The sequence below is a fragment of the Xiphophorus maculatus genome, chromosome 4, assembly GCF_002775205.1.
Source record: "Xiphophorus maculatus strain JP 163 A chromosome 4, X_maculatus-5.0-male, whole genome shotgun sequence".
Classification (NCBI taxonomy): domain Eukaryota; kingdom Metazoa; phylum Chordata; class Actinopteri; order Cyprinodontiformes; family Poeciliidae; genus Xiphophorus; species Xiphophorus maculatus.
In genome coordinates, this window is record NC_036446.1 from 20108232 (window position 1) to 20127642 (window position 19411).

The 19411-nt window shown below is 36.5% G+C and overlaps 1 protein-coding gene across 1 annotated transcript in view; it reads right to left on the minus strand.

Moving 5' to 3' along the window:
* The window catches only part of lgr4 (leucine rich repeat containing G protein-coupled receptor 4), a 30398-nt gene extending 13390 nt beyond the window's left edge, over positions 1–17008 (minus strand). Inside the window, exons 1-4 of the mRNA XM_014474151.2 lie at positions 16084–17008; positions 6388–6459; positions 1907–1978; positions 1411–1482 (exon numbers count right to left, since the gene is read on the minus strand). Of these exons, the coding sequence (XP_014329637.2) occupies positions 1411–1482; positions 1907–1978; positions 6388–6459; positions 16084–16265 (398 nt within the window). The 5' untranslated portion in view covers positions 16266–17008. The remainder of the gene's footprint in view (positions 1–1410; positions 1483–1906; positions 1979–6387; positions 6460–16083) is intronic.
* Between the last annotated feature and the right edge of the window lie 2403 nt (positions 17009–19411).

Sequence of the window (19411 nt, forward strand, 5' to 3'; positions counted from 1 at the left end):
TGTAACCTCTGTGAGCGTTATTTTCACTTGAACCAAGCAGTTTTGTCCTAGAATCTTCCCTGAATGCGAGTCTCACCCTCCCTCAAAATTCCTCAAGTATCTGCGCTGGAAGGAAAACAATCTTGATTGACATTTAGCTATCTAAGGCTTATTACTAACCAAGTCTTTTCTTTAGCATAGCATATTTCTTTAGCAACAGAACTTAAAAGTATGAATGAAAAAAAGATATCTGTTATAGACATGAAAAGGTAATTTAAAGGATACAGGAGATGTAATGTGCAGGGGGAGGAAAAAACAAGAGTGATGGGTGAAAACTGAATTTTCAGCACATTTCGAAAGCTGAACTCGTTACTCCAAGTCCCTGTCAAGCTCAAAGGCACATTGTGGAGGGAGGCAACAGATACAAAGCTAAGACCTTCAAACTGTATCAAATATGAAGGCAAGTGGGGGAGGATGCTTTGAACGATAACATTTTACACGCAGAAACAAGATGAAATACACAATCTTCTAAAAAAGAAAAACGGGACAAACTGAAAATGAGCAAAAATAATGCCTGAGTACACAAAGGTTATTGTTAAGAACAGGAAAGTTGTCACATATAATCAAGCCTTCTCATAACAAGTGAGGGCATTTTGTGATGCAGTAGTTATATACAAGAATGTAAAACCAAAATTCAACATGACTAACTCCAGCAAGACAGTCTCAAATTACGATATTTGCCCCTCAATTGGATATTTCAAGTTAAAAAAAAACACCTCTTACAATAATCCCCAAGACTTGGTGATTATTTGTTTAGTATGTGAAATAAATGCAGACTACAGAACAGAATAGTCATTCAGGCAGAAAACAAGTCAGAGTGTGGGAATGAATACTAGCAATAAAACCCTAACAAGGTCAGTGCAAACATTTTGGAATTTGGGAGGTAAAATGTTTATTATTGCGATGACACACGTCTGTAACATGTTATCTTGACTGTTAGCAGATAATCAGACGGTGTTTTGAATTAGATTTGTATAATCAACACTGAATAGAAAGCAAAGCTGAAGTGCTGGGGGAATTAAAGAGATTTATCTGTTGCTGCAGTGCTCATTTCAATGGTGTGAACTGCACATGCACTCTGATTAGAGCGCTCTGTACTTGACTTTAACTTTTCACATAACATGTACCAATTTATATATATTTTTTACTGTGACAGCAGAGACACATAAACACATATGATGAAGATGCATATAAAACCTTAGTTCTGCTTTTGGAATAGCCTTGAGTACTTGTGGTATTGTGTATACTTGTGGTATTACTGCTGGACAGGAAGCTCCACCCAGATATAAAGGTTTTGCAAAAGAAAACACCCATAAATAATTATGAAAACACATATGTGCATATATGTGTGTGTTCATACTGAAGACTTACAGAGACTGGAGCGAGTGAAGGCTTTTCAACGCTGCATTGGGGACAGATTTAAGTTGATTATTTTGCAGCATCCTGAAAGGAAAAAAAAAAAAAAAACGATTCAAATGTCAGCCAATGTCACACATCTAAAGCTTAATCAATGAACACAGGCAGGTGCAATCCAATTCAGTTGGTGAAGAAAACTGGACTACGACTTATTTATTTCTGTTGATATAAAATCAACAGAAATGCCCTTTGTGCATCTTTTAGGACATACAATGTGTGCACAACTAGTCTGATGCAACCTGGCTGATGAAGCACTAAAATTAAAGCAGTTCTTGTATTCACTGTTCTGTTGGTGCTGCCTCAGAAATTTTGGGCCGAGATGAACAAAATGCATGCTACACCAAACTTTACCGTTTACACTCAGCCTGTCATGCGGAAAACTTTATATTGCCATATTTGTAAGTCTGTATGCAGATGTTTGTGTACATTGGCAGGGAGGGAGCATGCTTACAGGACTTTGAGCTGATGCAGACCAGACAGGGCGTCAGGGTGGATGAATGTCAGGTCATTCCCAGCAAGTCGTCTGGATGAGATAATGAGTCAAAATTATATTTAATTATTAAGCTTGTACACATTTCAAAAGTACTCAAAAACATTCACTATACTTTATCTCTTTGTACTGAAAGAAGAACAACAGATTTTTAAATTAATCGCTTTAGTTTTACAACTCCACATGCCCCGGGCAGCTTAGGTTCCACCTCTCAAGCTGATTATGAAACTCAAAGTGACAAAGACATGTACCTTTGTCATGGACTGTCGTCACTTCTTCTATCGCCCAACACAGATTAGACCTGCCTATGGATAACTATTTTGTTAGATCCCCTTTTTTAGTAACTGCAACTTCAACAACCAGTGGTCCTTTCACATAAACATTGAAAAAATAGTTAATCCCTCTTAGGGTTACACAACCTATATTCCAATGAAACTGTTATTATCAAACAGCTGCTTCAGTGCGTGTCAAAATTATTTAAGAGAGGGGACACCTCCCTTTCCTGCTGGGAACAGGAAGTAAATAGGAAACCTGGGTGTAAATAAGCATGGGACAAGCTGACTGGGACATGGAGCCCAAGTACACTATCTTGCCTGAGAGATTAGCAGGAGATTTATCGCCATGCAACATGAGTCAGACCAGGCTGAGTTCCCAGCAACAAGAGCTGCTATGTGTGAGGCTGAGAACCAGAACTGACTATGTTAGAGCACCAGTAGGTGTGAGAGATTACGCAACCCTGGCCTGGAGTTTGTTGAGAGTGCTACCTATCTATTCGTGGATATTCAAATGGGGAGTTTTTTTAGTTTTTTTTTACTTTGGTTTAGCACCACAGGCAAATAAACTGTGAGACTGCATCCTTCTAGAAAGTGTGTCTGTTGGACAACTTCATACTTTAGGAGGTACTAAGACATGTTGCTTGACTGTATGCAATATATATAAAAACTAAGGGCTTGAAAAAAGCAAGAATGTGACTGATATCACAGGGAAGCAGAAACCTTTACCATTTTTATTCCAGCAGCCCAAGTCAAATCAAGTTGGGGTTGAAAATAATGATAATTTCTATTAAGTATAGAAAAGTACAGCCGTCTTATTTTTTTATTATATTAGTTAGTTTGTAGGTACTTTTAAGACATATTTAAAACAACAAGGTAGGATGCAATTATTTCAGTCAAAACATATATTCACTTTTGTTCTTCTATTCCAATAAAACATTTGAGATGTTTTGCCATCTTGCTTTGTAGGTGCTAAATAAAATAAAATATAAAACACAAATAAAATTAACTAAAACAAAATAAAACAAATATAAAACAGAATAAAAATGGCATGCAAAATGGCCAGTGGCTGCCTCTTATGACACTGGCTCAACTCAGAATATCTGCACATCATTAGTAGGTGGAAATGTAATTTAATCCCTCGTGTATTTTGCATTTGAGATATTTGTTATGAAAATAGTCAAGGTTTTTGAAAACCAACATGATGTAATGACATCTTAGTTACCCAAAGTCCCTGATAAATATTTGCTATTAATTTATGCTTACAGGGAAGCTATTAATTTAGATCATAAAATTCAAATCAAACAACTGCCAACACCAGGATATTAAAATACAGTGGCTGCCACTCCAAGTTAAAATGTATGAATAGTCAGTATCTTCGAAAAACATTTAGGAAAAAATTTGATTGAAAACCAAATTAATCAAAATAATAATCTTCAAAAAGACAGTAAAATGAACCAAGTTTTATTTGGTAACTGCAAATAAGAACAAAGGATTTGACAAATGTTTCGGTTTGGCTACCGGTTTCACAACCGAAAGTGCTTCTCTACTTTAACCTTTCAGGTGATTTATCACCTGTTGCTCCAGGGCTTCGACAGCTGTCACGAAGAAGAGACACACTCTTCTAGTTGTGCAACACTACTCCAACAAGTCTACCTTACACTGTAAATTAAATGACAAAGTTTAAACTTTTTCTTTGGTACATCATTATACATAAAAACCAAACTCCACCTCACACACATACACTCTCGATATGTTTCTACATGTTCAAGACAGTTTTTGTACCGCTGTTAAACAGGTGACACAAATGATGAAGTGAACAGTCTGACTTCAATTCTTATGTGCATTTTTGCCAAATGAACACATCTCATTTCAGATACATACCTGCCCTGGTTTGAGTCAGTTTAATGTACATATAGTTCATAATGTTTCTTTACTACTTGCAAAAATATTCACAACTTTCCAACTTATTCCACACTTTTATGTTACAAGATAAATTTACTTTAGTTTTACTTTGTGGTGTAATAGCGAAGTAGAAGAAAAGCCAATAGATGGTTTTGAAAGTTTTTAGATAGTAAAATTTTAAAGAAATAAGGCGTGCATTTGTACTGCGCCCCTGGAGTCAATATTTTAAATTCAATCACCTTTGCACTTGCAGAGACTGACATTTCTACCCATTCAATCAGAATTATGGCTGCATCTTTAGGTACTTGTACTGGAAGAACGCCAGCCTCAACTTTAATTTTTCAGATGCTCAAACAGGCTTTTCTATATTTAGTTCCCTCCATATTCCCATCAGCTCAGACCAGCTTCAACTTCCCTTCTGAAGAGAATCATCGCAGCAGCATGATACTGCCAAGACCAAGTGTGGGGAAAGTGTGTTCATGGTTAAATTACATGCAACAGTTTTGGTCTCACCTGTCTAGAGCTCCTCCATGTTACTTATGTCCCTTCCATCTCATATGACTAGCTTCAAACTGGATTTCTTCTGGTTGTCTTGGTGATAAAATATTGTATTATGCCAGAAAATATTTTAAAAAACCTTTGCCCTTTATTGCTTAAACTCCTTGATTATGTACTAATTTGTTTCGGAGTGTCAGATAAAACCCCAACAAAATACATTAACATTATTAAATTGTAATGTGATAAAATCTATAGGTTCAGAGTTCAAAATGTATGAAGACTGTTGAAAGGCATGGTATGTAGATAAGATAATCCAATTTTAAAAACTGTCAGTTTATGTTATATTCAAACAGAGCAAAATATTCTTCAGTACAATGAAATTTTACCCATATTAAGAGTTTTCTGGAATATAATACATTTCAAATATAGAAAGAAAATGCTAATTGTTGCAGATCACAATACATTACTAAAACTGCAGAATCATAAGCAGTCCAATGTTAAAAAATATAATTTTATTTTTTTGTTTATAAATGATGCCAGAGCATATCACAATATCATCTGCTCAGACTGATACTTGTGAAATGAAGTTGTGATTGCTACATGGATAGGATTATCAATTGCAGGTTGCCATTAAGAATATAAACAAACTGCAAAAGGAGACAGACAATATCTCTGTCATCAAGTCTGTTGATCTTCTGGGCATTCAGCAAAAGAGGTTGCGTGACTAAGAAGGAGGAATATTTTTTTTCTCGCTTGCTTCCCTGTCTCAGGATGGCCTGCACTCTGTTTTCCCCCTCTTTCTCTGTCAGCTCACTCTGTTTTTGCCCTGAGGGCCAATGCTCCGGTTCATTGACAATGCTGAAGACCTGAAGCAAAAAAGTCCTCCAAAGTTTACAGAGACAAGTCTTCTGATTTGTTCTCAGAGAAACAAAGGTTACACAAACACACAAATTAACTAAGGGTTTATGTCAATCAAATAGACCATCAGTTTTGATGAGTTAGGACAAGACACTCGTCGTGGAGAGATCAGGCGAGGTTTTAAGTCCCGTTGCGATGGAAACCATTGTTTTGCCCTTTTCCTTCCTGCCTTGCATTCCTCTGCACAATGCGATGAAAACTAAATTGCTTCTCAACAAAGAAAATTGGATTGGTGTAAGAAAAAGAAGCGGGTGAAGCTTCAGCCAGCTGAAAGATGCACAAGAGCTGAAAAAACATCTTAACAAAGGCCAAGTGGAGCAGGAACCTCTGGAGAATTTTAATTCATTGGTCATTTTGTCTTCAGAGGGCTGCATGTTACCTGATATCAGGCAGACTGATTTTTATCTTTGACTCACAGCAGAACTAAGCCAGACACTGAAGTATTTAAAGAGCAAAGAAAAAACATCCACCAAGATCAGATTTATGCCCATTCAACGAGGTCCATGCGCACAGATGTTTTTGTTTCTACCCTCATAATCCCTTAAAAGCAAAAATCCACATCGGATGTCACATGACTGTTGCTTCAATGCATGTCACCTTGCAACGCCTTTTTAGCTGAGCTGTATGACATGCTTTATAACCTCCCTGGCTCAGTTCATGAACGTTGAGTGATTTGTTGCCTCATGCCTGTTTTCCACACCTCAGAAGGAGGGAACGCTCTACACCGATGCCGTGCGTCCTGCAGTGTGAATTCAAATACCCAGGTGCGTTTCATAAAGAACAGCGCTCATGTCAACACTGTACAGAGTAAATACATCCTTAACACGAGAAAGAAGGGCATGTACTCACAGTTCTTCTAGGTAGGGGAACTTCTTAAATACATTTGCTGGAAGCTCAGTGATGTTGTTCATACTCAGGTCACTGTGGAGAGAAAATACAAAAGCAACACAATGACACATTAGCTTAGCAGTCATTTAGTTTAAGATCTTGATGATGCTTCAAGATTGAGCTAATCAATGAGTTGTTTTACCTGTTAGTGATTAATAAAATGCTTACTTTGATATTTTTACTCTTTTCTCATTTTGCAGTGTCCTAGTTTTCATTTTAGACATGGAATCAAGAAATACTTACCTTATGTAATTCTAAAATCAACATTGCTTACAGCTGTTTTATGTATCTGCATTAGTCTAAACTCAAGAAAACGAATACCATGAAAAAAGCCCTTCTATTTAGCCCCAGGGATCTTCCTTTTTCAAATCAACAAGTAAAAACAGACATGTAGCTGCATGAAAAGTATGCATTCAGTACTTGATTTATTTCCTTACTAAATCCACTGTAAGTTTGTGTTTTTAAATTTTTACAATAATTGTAAAAAAAACTTCTAACAGGAATAATGTAATGGCACTTAACAAAAGAATAAAAAAACAGAAGTTTGCCATCATGCCTCCTGAGGCAGAGATGTAAACAATGAGGGCAAATTCATGTTTCATCTTGATAAGAATGAATTCCCTTACCCGGCCTAAAGAAAAGATCCCTAAGATGACAACACAAAGGATGACATGGCAATAACTGGGAAAAAAACCCTAAACAAAAGTTTAAAAAAACAAGATTTTCAAATTAAGGAACCCTTTGAACCCTCCTTCCTTTTTCACTCCCCAACAGACCATCTTGAGTTTCATAGCCAGATCTCTCTCAGACCTTGTGTGTGGGCCCCTGAATCCTACAAGGATCACATTGCTCTTCCTCTGCAGACCCAAATACACACACAGACACATATGCACACACAGGCTTTAAAATATGCTCCCTGACAGAACCCTCATCATCTCAGCGACCTATGTCCCATCTCCACTTACCTGCTTATCCAATTACCCTACGGACTATTCAGCTACAACGTTTCTATCAACATCTAGCTTACCACTATCGCCTTTTTCTACCTGGACTACTTCTCTGGTGGTGGTCTGCGGACAAAGTGTGTGTTTAGCTGCTAGTATTCAAATGGGTCCATCCCTAATTACATTTTTATAGTTTGTCTAAATTCTCAATGAATTGTTTACTGGTCTAAACCTTATGCAGGGCCTGGATACTGGAGGCCTCACAGTGACTATCACACTCTTTCCACCCTCTGTGCCTGGCTGCTTTACTCATCAAGGTCCTGGCCTGTCCCTGCTAAAACAGATTTCAAGAGGACACTAAAAATGCAGCTGTGATAAATGGTGACAGGCTTAAATGCTTCCACAAACAGGTATCTGCAAATTCCTATCCCATGTGCCCTTTGGATTTATTTCAGCACCAAAGCAGCAGATAATCTGAGAGAGAAGTGAGACATGCTAATAAAAAAGAAAACAGAGACTTTTAAGGGAGAGGCCAGAGTTAAACATCAACAACTAATGTAAAGACATCACAGCAAACCTACTTTACAAAATGGTTATTGAAAATGTTAAGCTTTCAAAATTGCTTTCCCTCATTTTAAAATCAAATTATTCATAGAACCCTGTTTACTAGCTTGCAGTGAATGGTTTTTAATATTTCTTTTCAATGTATATTTGCAGACAAAATAAATGTTCTGCATTACAGGTGTTTTAACAACCACAAGTCATGTCAGACATCACGTTTTGTTGTCAGTACACACACTGACTACAACTACATTATGACCACTAAGGGTGCACAATATAACATAAATATATTGTTAATAATCATATTTTTCAAGTTATGAATTTTCATTTTCCATGCTATTGTAATATTTAGCCAGTTGGTCAGTCTCACAGCAGCAGATGCTCAAACTGGACACAAATAACATTACCCAAAATGCTCAAGAGATGAGAAAGAGAGAAAAGAAGAAAATAGGCATAGAGGACCAGGCATATATTGCAAGTGCCATTGTGATGTTAACCAATAATATCACTACCACAAGATTTTCTAATATCATGCAGCCTGAATGAGTGCCCAATTAACGTAAAGCTCTGTGTCGTTGATGTCTCAAGTTATTTAGGTTAAGTATTTCTTGAGTCTCTTTGAATTTTGTTGTGTTTTTCTTTTGTTTGCAGTTCTTCAAAACAGTGGATGTTACTGCTGATACAATCTGCGTAACACTTGGTAGCAGAAGAAGAGTGTACGCAAGAAGTTGATGCCGATGGTGGTGATGGTGGTTTGATCCCCGCTTCACCCGCCTCTGTTGTTGTGCCCTTGGGAAAGACACTTCACCCACCTTGCCTCCTGGTGGGGTCGCAAGGCCCGGTGGCGCCCGGTGCATGGCAGCCTCGCTTCTGTTAGACTGCCCTGTGGCAGCTGTGGCTGCTATCCAGTAGCTTGCCACTATCAGCGTGTGACAGTGTGCAAGAATGGGTGAATGACTGTAGTTTGAAGCGCTTTGGGGTCCTCTAGACTTGATGAAGCACTACACAAGTACAAAGCTAAAGTATATTTCTAACATAACTAACTACAAAGTTTTACCTTAAAGTTATTTTGATCAGTTTTCAGAAGCGTATGCAACATTTTGAAGCAATTATTCAGTTTTGCTTATAGTCAAGTGTGCATGCGCTTGTAAAAACTAATATCCTTTTAGTTTCTACTTTCTATCTTGTTGCTTGTTCTTCTTGTTTGACGAGCACCACTCATAATGCCTGCAGACCGTTCTGGAAATGGGAATGCACACAACTGTCTGAAACAACAAAACACGCCCCCTAGGAACAGCGCGCTTCTGTATGTGAGGACAAATATGGTGGGTATAAACTAGATCCAAGGCACAATCGTTATCACAACATCAAATATCAAAATGGATGCAAGTTGGATGGGCAAAATTATTCCAAGTGTCATGCAGCAACATCATGTCCATATAAAATTAGCTGGTCTGAAGAATTGTTACTGTTAAGAATCTGAAACTTACAGAGAATAGTGGGAGCAATGGGTTGATGAAAAACGATAAGTGAGAGGAATGTGGACTAATTTCAACTGATGCCATAATTGCAATATTCAAATGAACAAAGTTAGTCACTAAATCTAACTATGAGATAGGCAAGATTTTAAAATTAGCTTAAGATAAAACCAGAGTTCACTGTCTCCCACAGAAAGTTTTTTCAGCAAGATAACTAATACAGCAGTTGACCAAAAAAAAAACCCTGTAGATAAAAAGCAATACACAGCGGAAAAAAAGTATGTTAAAAATATGTATTCTAGCACTTAACCATAATGTCTATATTGTAATTTTTATGAAACTATAGACCATATGATTATAGGTCAAACATGTGAAGAAAACTCCCAAAACTGCAATAAGACATACTATGTTCTGTCCCAAGGTACACTCCTGGCACACTCCCACTTAAGAAAAATATTACAAAGCATCAGTGTTCCACAGCTGCAGCCTAATAGCATTCAAGCCACGTTCATTGCTGAATCCTATTTCACCCCATCCTCGTCAGTCTAGGCCTAACTTATACTGTGTGTTCGCTTCAACGTTTAGGACATTCCAGCTGTTTCAGAGGTGTAGAAGAAGCCCTGCTTTCAGTCCACTAAGATTTTATAGTTTTAATAATAACCATAAAACAGAAACAGGTACGGCTTAGGTGAAAATTTTCTTCATTAAATTACTGTTAGCCAAACTACATAATTCTGTACTTTGAGTTCTTTACAGCAATGTTTTGGCAACTCTGTTAATTATTAACATAACAAATACCAGAGGATTTCATATTTAAAAACATGTTATTGTCACAGTAATGACATGATTAGACTAACGTACGCTAATTTTAACAAGCAGAGAACAATTAAAACAAAAAAAACACTGTTGTACTTACCTGTACCTTTTTGTCATTACAACAAATACAACAACCAACGAATGGTGACGTCTAGTGCTGGCTTGATAACTGTTTATATGTTATCAAGCAACATACTGAAGAGTTGCATCTGTTGTACAAGGAATCCACCTTAAATAAAGTGCTAAAGAAGGTAAAGTAAAGGTAAGCCTGGGTGTAGTAGTATGGTAAAATTCAGCCTGGTTTTTCTGAAGGCAGTCACTCCTTGTGATGTGCTGTAGATAATTAAACCAGTGAGGCTAGGTAAAGCAAAAGAAAATTTGTATAAACTGCAACTAGAAATACACAGCTATTCCAATTGTTGAATTACCGTCTTAGTTTGTCATTTAATTCTGAATCGGCCTGGTAATGACCCACTCATCTAAATCAGGTGATGGAATCACAAAAACAACTTTAAAACATGCAGCGCACTCTTTCCCGAGGACCAGTGTTCAAGACCATCAATGTGATGTTAAATTCTCATTACATCCCCATTCTTTAAAAAACATTACTCGTTCTAATAAAACTACTTGTCTATCCAGTTTTATACCAACTCTACCTGAGTCTAAAGGGTGTGATCCTTCTGTTTTTGACGCCGCTAAAATAAAATTCTTCCATGTTGTTTGACATAGTGTTGCATAATGATAAAGTCTTTAAGGTGGAGAAAAATCACACTGTCCACCCAATTTTCTAACCTTGTTGGGAAGACACTAGCCACACAGTGTAATGGTTATTGTGGCACTAATGTATTTGTAACAGAACACTACTCTATTTTTTTATTTCTTTTTTTATTATTTATTTGGTTTCATAGGATACTTCATTTGACATAAAATGTAATAAGCATTGCCATTTTGTATATGCAGAAATTTCAATCTGCATCTTACTTGGGTTATGATTACTTTGAATAATCAAAATTTAAACATGTCTGCTAGCAGTGTTAAGAGAAGACTTCTTCAATAGAAGAAAGTGGAAAGCAGTAGAAAATTTCCAGTTGAATGTTGGCAAAAACACAATTTATAATCAGAAAGCACCATATGGCATATACATCAATTGCTCATAATTAGAAAGAATCCTGTGTTTAAGACCACAGAAATTTAGCATGGTGGGATGCTGACTGTTAGAGTTAAATCTATTATAAAACAAGCTTAGAAACTCATTTGAAGGAGCTCACAACTCTAGTATGCGAGTTAAAGAAATTTCAAAAGGAATTTACTATCAGCTACTCCACGATACAGGAAACATACTACAAGTAAAGGACATTAAGCTTCAACTTTAGGCAAAGTACTTAAAAAGACATACCTTCATTTAACACATTACATATTACCAATTAACTAAAATATTGTTAATTCAGTAATATTTTTTTATTTTTTATATTTTTTTCTTGCTCACATCAATAAAAAATATTGTAATTATAACAATATTCAACTAAAATAATGTAAAAAAAATTTTCTTGCCCATATCATCCATCACTATATTAACATCTATATAATCTTCTGCCTTCCTGTATGTAACTTTACAGCTGCTATGCTCCTCTTTGTTTCTCTAGCCTGGAGGTTGCAGAACCCTATGCATAGCTTTAGAAAAATAGTAAAGCACAGCAAAAATAATTACAAGAGCAAAACAAGATACACTCAAAAATGATTTTTAGTTTATAGTTTTTAATTAAAGCAGAGCATTTTCCATAATTTAATAGAAAGGATGCATCTAAAACTGTTGCTGAACCAGTGTTGGCTTTAAAGTAGATAAAGTAAAACGAAGTGCTAGCCCATTTTTATCATTTCTGTCATGTTTATTCAGACAATACATATTTTAATATATATATTTATAAAGAGCATCTAAATTGTACTTGACATAAGTGAAAATAAGTCTTAAAAAGGGAACGCAGATCAGCAATAGAAATAGATTCCAATTCCACACATATTTCATTTGTTAATATCATTAAAACAGAGATTAAAACAAGATTAAAGAATATATATATATAAAAAAATAAAAACCAGGAAATCTAAAAGAGAAATGCAGCTATTTCTTTAAAGAGAATGGAAATTAATGTTTTAAAAGAGCACAATAGAGTACTGAGGGCAAAAGGAGTAAGGAAGGTTAATATTCCTCAATTCACGCTGCTTTGCAGCAGGACCTACTGACTAGCTCCTTTCACCTCTACTGACCAAGAACAAAAGTATCATTCAAATGAAATGGACTGAGGGCACCAATGTTGAAGCCAGCAAGTTCCACCAGTTGAGTGCAAGACCACCAATACCACCCCATTCAATGGAAAACCCAACCAAAACTGAAATGTAAAGGACAGCAAAACCTTATATCTTAAACTGGACAAGAATCTGTGCAATCATTATATAAACAACATCCATTTGCCAAGAGTTAGAAAATGGTAAGCTACATACTTTCAAATAGATTGTTTGCTTTATTACTGGCTAAGCAGCTCTGTTTTTTTCTCCCTCATCTGCTTTTCTGTGACAGGGCTGTTGCCACTACTTAAGCCAAACCTCAGTCCCAAAGTGAGCTGCAGGTAAGATTTTATGCCAACACTGTCAAAAGATTTATTGCAGAAATGTGTGGTCTTCCATGAGCAGGTTTTTCCTACAAATCAAGAAGGGATTTACAGCCAAATAATCTATTACACAATCTTGTGACTGAATGATTTCCTTGCCTACTGGATACTAAGGTCTCAATTTAGGAAGTATTTTTTACTGAAGTCACAACCAATCCAGTTAAACAAATTGGCTTAATTTCCTAGCAGATTTTCACCTTTTTCAGTGTCACAGCTTTGTAGAATGTATTGATTTGAAATGCATTCAACAAATTCCAAGTACTGTAAAAACAGAGCACTTCTACGTGAGGTCTTTCTTTAAGACATCAGCATATCGCTGCGGGTGCATTAGCCCAGAGAGAGGGAGCATTTGCAGCTGCAATATGTCACACTAATCCATCATGATCCCTAACCCCACCGCTCTACACACAAAAGGCCGAGGGAGAGGGAGAGGACAACTAAAGTTCACCAGACCAGGAGAACAAATGAACAGAAGACAGAGAGAGGGACAAACAACCTTTTGCATACTTTAAAACGCAAAGGTGAACCTATTAAGAAATTCCGTATTTAAACCTGCCAAAGTGTATTAGGATCTCAGAATTAAGTATCGAAAGATAAAGAAAACAAAAAGTTGAAAACATGTCTTTTAAAAAACTATATAGAATAAAACATTAAAAAAAAGGAGTCTGTAGAGATAAAATTTTCATCTTGTGAGTTTATTACTTTTTGTTGTAATTGAGGCATCAGAGGAATATGGAGTACGGTTCATTTTTAGGTTCTAAAAACCCTAACCAATCTATGATAACAATACTAATACTCAGCATTTTGTCCTATTTGTAGGCCTTGTGTGACACATTTTCGTATCTGTTGTTGACTTCAAGTGACACACATTAGTTTTCGTCCATTCAGTCCTACACCAATAGGCTTAAAATGTATAAACTTTGTCTGTAATTAAAATATTTGCTACTGCCGTAACCAAGTCACGCACTGAGATAAACAGTCGCCTAACTAAAGTCATAATTTCTTTTATTTGTCTTTTGCGTAAGCTCATGGAGGAGCGGTTGGTTTGGTTTGTGATTAACCTGGAGATTGTGAAACAAACTGTTACTCTACAGGGCAATCATCAACTGAATCAGCAACACTATAAACACCTAACCTACCTGGTATCCATTTGCTTTAGTTTCTATGAAACTTAGTCACTTCTTTTAAGGTGGCTATAACACTCAAACTTTGCCAGGGAATGACATTCCTCCACCCCAAGTTGCCTCCTTTATTTTATGTGTCTAAAACATAAACATAAATTAACTTGGAACAAGTCCATGCTACCCAAAAGCCCAACAAAACACACACAGATTTATCTATGTGACCTTAGCTGTTGTCAAAATAGCTTACATAACATTGACTACTTATCTTTTTTACCAAGAACCAATTAGCAAATCGTTTCATTTTGTTGTTTGTTTTTGTGTTAAAATAAAATCTTCCATTTAGTTGGCATTAATTTATTTTCCAAGACAACCCGTAAAAATATATTTATTAATAAACTGCACTGACTTACGTCTGAGTAGTTCAGTTTGTAATATAACATGCTGAGACAGCTAATATGCCGAAATACTATATGTTAATGCTGATGTGATGGTGTCCACAAATTTATGGTTTTTGGAACTTATAAACACGGATTAATGTGTTACTTAAATCACAAAAAGGGCATACAAAAACTCTAGGTTAGGAAAGATGTGCAATGTAAAAGAATGCTGCAAATGATTTATTTAGCAAAGGTTTGAGGTTTTGCTGTTTTACTGGACTACAGAGATTATACACTTAATGTGGTACACTTTAAACAGTACACTAAATTAACTAATCACAATCAGCTTGATTTTGACAACTAAATTACATCGAGTAGTGTAATTGTGTTGCTAAGCAATACAAAGATTGCTTTAAGTTCCTGGTATGTAGAATATTGCCCTTTCCTACTTATTAGTTAAAAGTTAAAAGTAAACGGAGTGAAAAGAAAAAAAAGAGATTAAAAATGTGTTGAAAATGACAACATCGAAAATCTTTAAGCAACAAAGTATAATTGACTCAACTACTGAATTACATATAGGGAAGAAGAAAAAGCTCATGTTTCACAGCCTCATTTAATAGCAACTTGTACAATAAATGTGTGTGAAAAACTTCCTGCGTTACCTTTTCAAAAGTAGAGATGAACTAATCCAACAGCCACTGATTGAATTCAACGCAATTATCAATTGCAATCAATTCATTCTTCAACAGTGGTATTTTGTTGGACTGTAGAATCATTAACAAGAAGCAGATTATTAAATTCAGATATAGGTCAATCTTGTAATCAATTTTATTAGATCAATGGTACCTTTATCAAAGGATATGAAGCTCATTTTCATATTTCATGGTGACTGTTTCTTAAATTTAACAGTCAAACTAAAACAATTTTTAAACAAACATGTTTGTATAATAGGAATTAATCTGGCTTTTAATGGTCAACACCAATTTTTAGTATCATTTGCGATTCGGCCTGATAAATGACCCATATATATATGTTCTGCAAGGGAAACAAATGGAAGCAGGTTCTTTAGTAGAGCCAGTAGCTTTAAATCTAGCAGAAAATGAAGGAATTGCGAGACCATTTTCATTTACTCATCAAAGCATGTCATGCAACTTCAAGATGTTTTTTATTGAACTCAAAAAGTACATGCTGTTACTTGATGCCTGTACAGACCAATTATTTTTGATTAATTGGACTGAGTGGGTTGGGGTTACAATATTCCAGTAATAAGCCAATCAATTGAAAATTAGTTAACTTTGAACTCTGTCCAAGGAACTGGTCCATCTAGTTTGTGTTTAATTTCAATTTACCAAAGTCAAAATGGGTCAGACAAGACAGACAACCAGATATAATTATTGGCCAGTAAAAAAGCCTGATTGGTGCATCTATTCAAAACAATAGTCTCTTGCATCATGCCCAATTTTGCTGCTGTCTCTCTCTTTTAATCATATTATATTGCAAAATTATAAAATACAGCACTTTTAGGGCATTGACTTCCAGCAACAACAGAAAGAAAAAAAGTTAGCACAGTGATGTTTAACACCATGTTTTACTTATCTTGTCAGAACAGAAACTCCAATTGAAAAAAAAAGAGAGTAACACAAAAGTGGTTCAGGTTATGGGGATTCTCATTGTGGACGCTGATTAGTACTTACAGGTAGTAGGTGAAAGTGCTGAGCCCAGTTGGGACGGTGGTCAGTCCTCTCCCCGAGCAGTCTGCTCCCCCATCTTCATCGCAGCTGCATGAGGGCGAACACACGGCCGTCGACTGCCCTTGACCGGAGGCGCTTGGACGAATGAAGCACCACAAACATATCCAAAACAAATCCACACGCATGTTTTTGTTTTTTTCCCCCCCGTTTCCCTGTCGGTTCAGGTGGAAGCGGTGAAGAAGAAGAAGAAGAAGAAGAAGGGGGCCTTTGTTTGCGGTTTATTCTACCCCGGACGTCGACTTCTCATGTGGTCGGGTCGGTTGAGGCATGAAGAAGGGATGAAGCCCAGCCGTCGCTTCTTTTTTTTTAAAACAATCTTAACGTCCCCAAAACAAACGCATACTCACAAGTCCGACCAAAAACGCGAACATGAGCGCACAGCTAGCTTAAAAGCCTCGCACAGCCATCGAGGACGAGCACGTTACCTTGCTGTGAAACATTTCCCAGCCCTGTTTATGTCGTATTAGTCCATAAAGTAGCTCTGCTGGCGACAGAAGCGGCAGCCTACCTTGCGTTTTTTTTGCGTTTTCGCTGTCCCATTAAATAGCGAACACAACAACTATGCGCAATACATGTTAATGCGTCGCTAAAAGCCTGACCCTTCACAAGCTTGAAACGCACAATACGATATTTTGCGTCCTGGTTTGTTTCCTTGCAGGAGAGCACCGTCAGTTTTCAGCCATTCCTCACGTTTCCCCCCCTTCTCCTCTCCTGACATCAACAGCGTGTTGTGTAGCTCGACAGGCACCCTACCGGACAACCTGCAGCACTGGGGCCCCTGGCCTGCGCAGCTCGGAAACCTGCGCTGCAGCGTTAGACTGCCAACCAGAGCACACTCCCCGACCACAGGTTTCAACACAGTCAGGTAAAACATCTCTGCAGGGCCATCATGACTGCTTATGGGTGTCTCTGCATGTAAAGAAGGGCATGCATCGCTTGTATTTACCTCTCGAGTTGTACGTGTCACATTTCAGAACTAGTACCACAGTCAAGCAGACACTCCATTCACAGCCAAGTCATAAATTAATTTTAGAGTTTTAAAGTGATTCACTAATTTTGATTCTGTGTAAATCTAAAACTTAACAGCTTTGGCTATACGTTTTGTAAAGTTTATGCTTTACTATTGTGGTTTCTTTGACGATTAAGGTTATTTCTCAAGTTATTGGGGCCTGCCATGCAAAGCAATGGCAGGAACCTATTGCTATTCTCCCAAGAAAAGTTTCTTTATTATTATTATTCTTTATTTTTCATCCGTAACCGTTAATGCGGCTCATACCGCTGCGTGCACACCTACAAAAGAGGTATCAAAACGTGCAGAAAATTCACGCCATTCCAGCTATTACTTTTGGTGGGATTCGGGATTAACATGGCGACATAATTCGCAAAAAACTACGAAAAAAACCCCATTATAACTCAATGGGAAAAATCCTAGAAATACCCTATTTTTGAGGATTTGCTGTGTCGTCACAAATTCACCTAGAAATGCCATTCAAATTTCATTTTGTAGATACGTCTGTGATCTCTTCGAAAGTGAAGACGGCTCGTCGATACCAGTTATGGTTTGTCCACAATTTGCCTCTAAGCGACCCAAAGTTTCTCATTTTTGCTCATATTAGAGTGACAGCCGACCTCGGTTCATATCTGGGCACAACATTTCTTTCTCTCATCACTGTAAATGCTCTGAGTGAGGTACAGATATGAATCTCGGGACTATCGCAGAAGACACATTGAACTGTCATACGCTTAAAACGCTTTTCGAATATGTATTACGGTTCCCGAACAAGAAGGATTTGTTTCCAATGCTTTTTTTCAGTAAAGTGTGTTTGCTCAAACACACTTGTGTGTTTGAGAGCTCACAGCTCAGAGCTCACACCTGCTGAGACCATTATTTGCCATAGCAACGGAACTCAAGAGGCTATTGGCTGCTGGTTAGGACTACGAATACGCATCGTTGTAGTTCTATCTATCCTCAGTTGAAACAGATCAGGACTGAGAACTGGCATTTACAACTACTTGCTGCTTTGGGCTGTATATAACTGATTTAACTCAGTAACTGTTACACATGGGATTAGTTTTACACTTTAAAATTAAGCATATTGAAAATTTCACAATAAAAGCCCTGAATATTTTTACATGACGTAATTGCTCTTTTTTGGCTTTATTTGACTTTTTCATCCAAAGCACTGTTACACATGGTATTAGTTTGGCCCTTTAAAATGAAGCTTAACAAAAATTTCAAAATAAAAGCCTTGAATATTTTTACATCAGCTACTTGTGTTTTGAGCATTATATAACTATTTTAACCGAAGGACTATTACGCATGGGATTAGTTTGGCCCTTTGAAATGAAGCATCCTGCAAATTTCAAAATAAAAGCCTTGAATATTTTTACATGACGTAATTGCTCTTTTTGGCTTTATTTGACTTTTTCATCCAAAGCACTGTTACACATGGTATTAGTTTGGCCCTTTGAAATGAATATTAACAAAAATTTCAAAATTAAAGCCTTGAATATTTTTACATCATGTAATTGCTCTTTTTGGCTTTATTTGACTTTTTCATCCAAAGCACTGTTACACGTGGTATTAGTTTGGCCCTTTGAAATGAAGCTTAACAAAAGTTTCAAAATAAAAGCCTTGAATATTTTTACATGACGTAATTGCTCTTTTTGGCTTTATTTGACTTTTTCATCCAAAGCACTCTTACACGTGGTATTAGTTCAGAACTTTAAAATGAAGCATACTGAAAATTTCAAAATAAAAGCCTTGAATATTTTACATGAAGTAATTGCTCTTTTTGGCCGTATATGACTTTTTCATCCAAAGCAATGTTACACATGGGATTAGTTCGGAACTTTAAAATGGAGCATAATAATAATTTCAAAATAAAAGCCTTGAATATTTTTACATCAGGTAATTGCTGTTTTTGGCTTTATTTGACGTTTTCATCCAAAGCACTGTTACACATGGGATTACTTTGGAACTTTGAAATGAAGCATACTGAAAATTTCAAAATAAAAGCCTTGAATATTTTTACATCAGGTAATTGCTGTTTTTGGCTTTATATGACTTTTTCATCCAAAGCACTGTTACACATGGGATTAGTTTGGAACTTTAAAATGGAGCATAATAATAATTTCAAAATAAAAGCCTTGAATATTTTTACATCAGGTAATTGCTCTTTTTGGCTTTATTTGACTTTTTCATCCAAAGCACTGTTACACGTGGTATTAGTTTGGCCCTTTGAAATGAAGCATTCTGAAAATTTCAAAA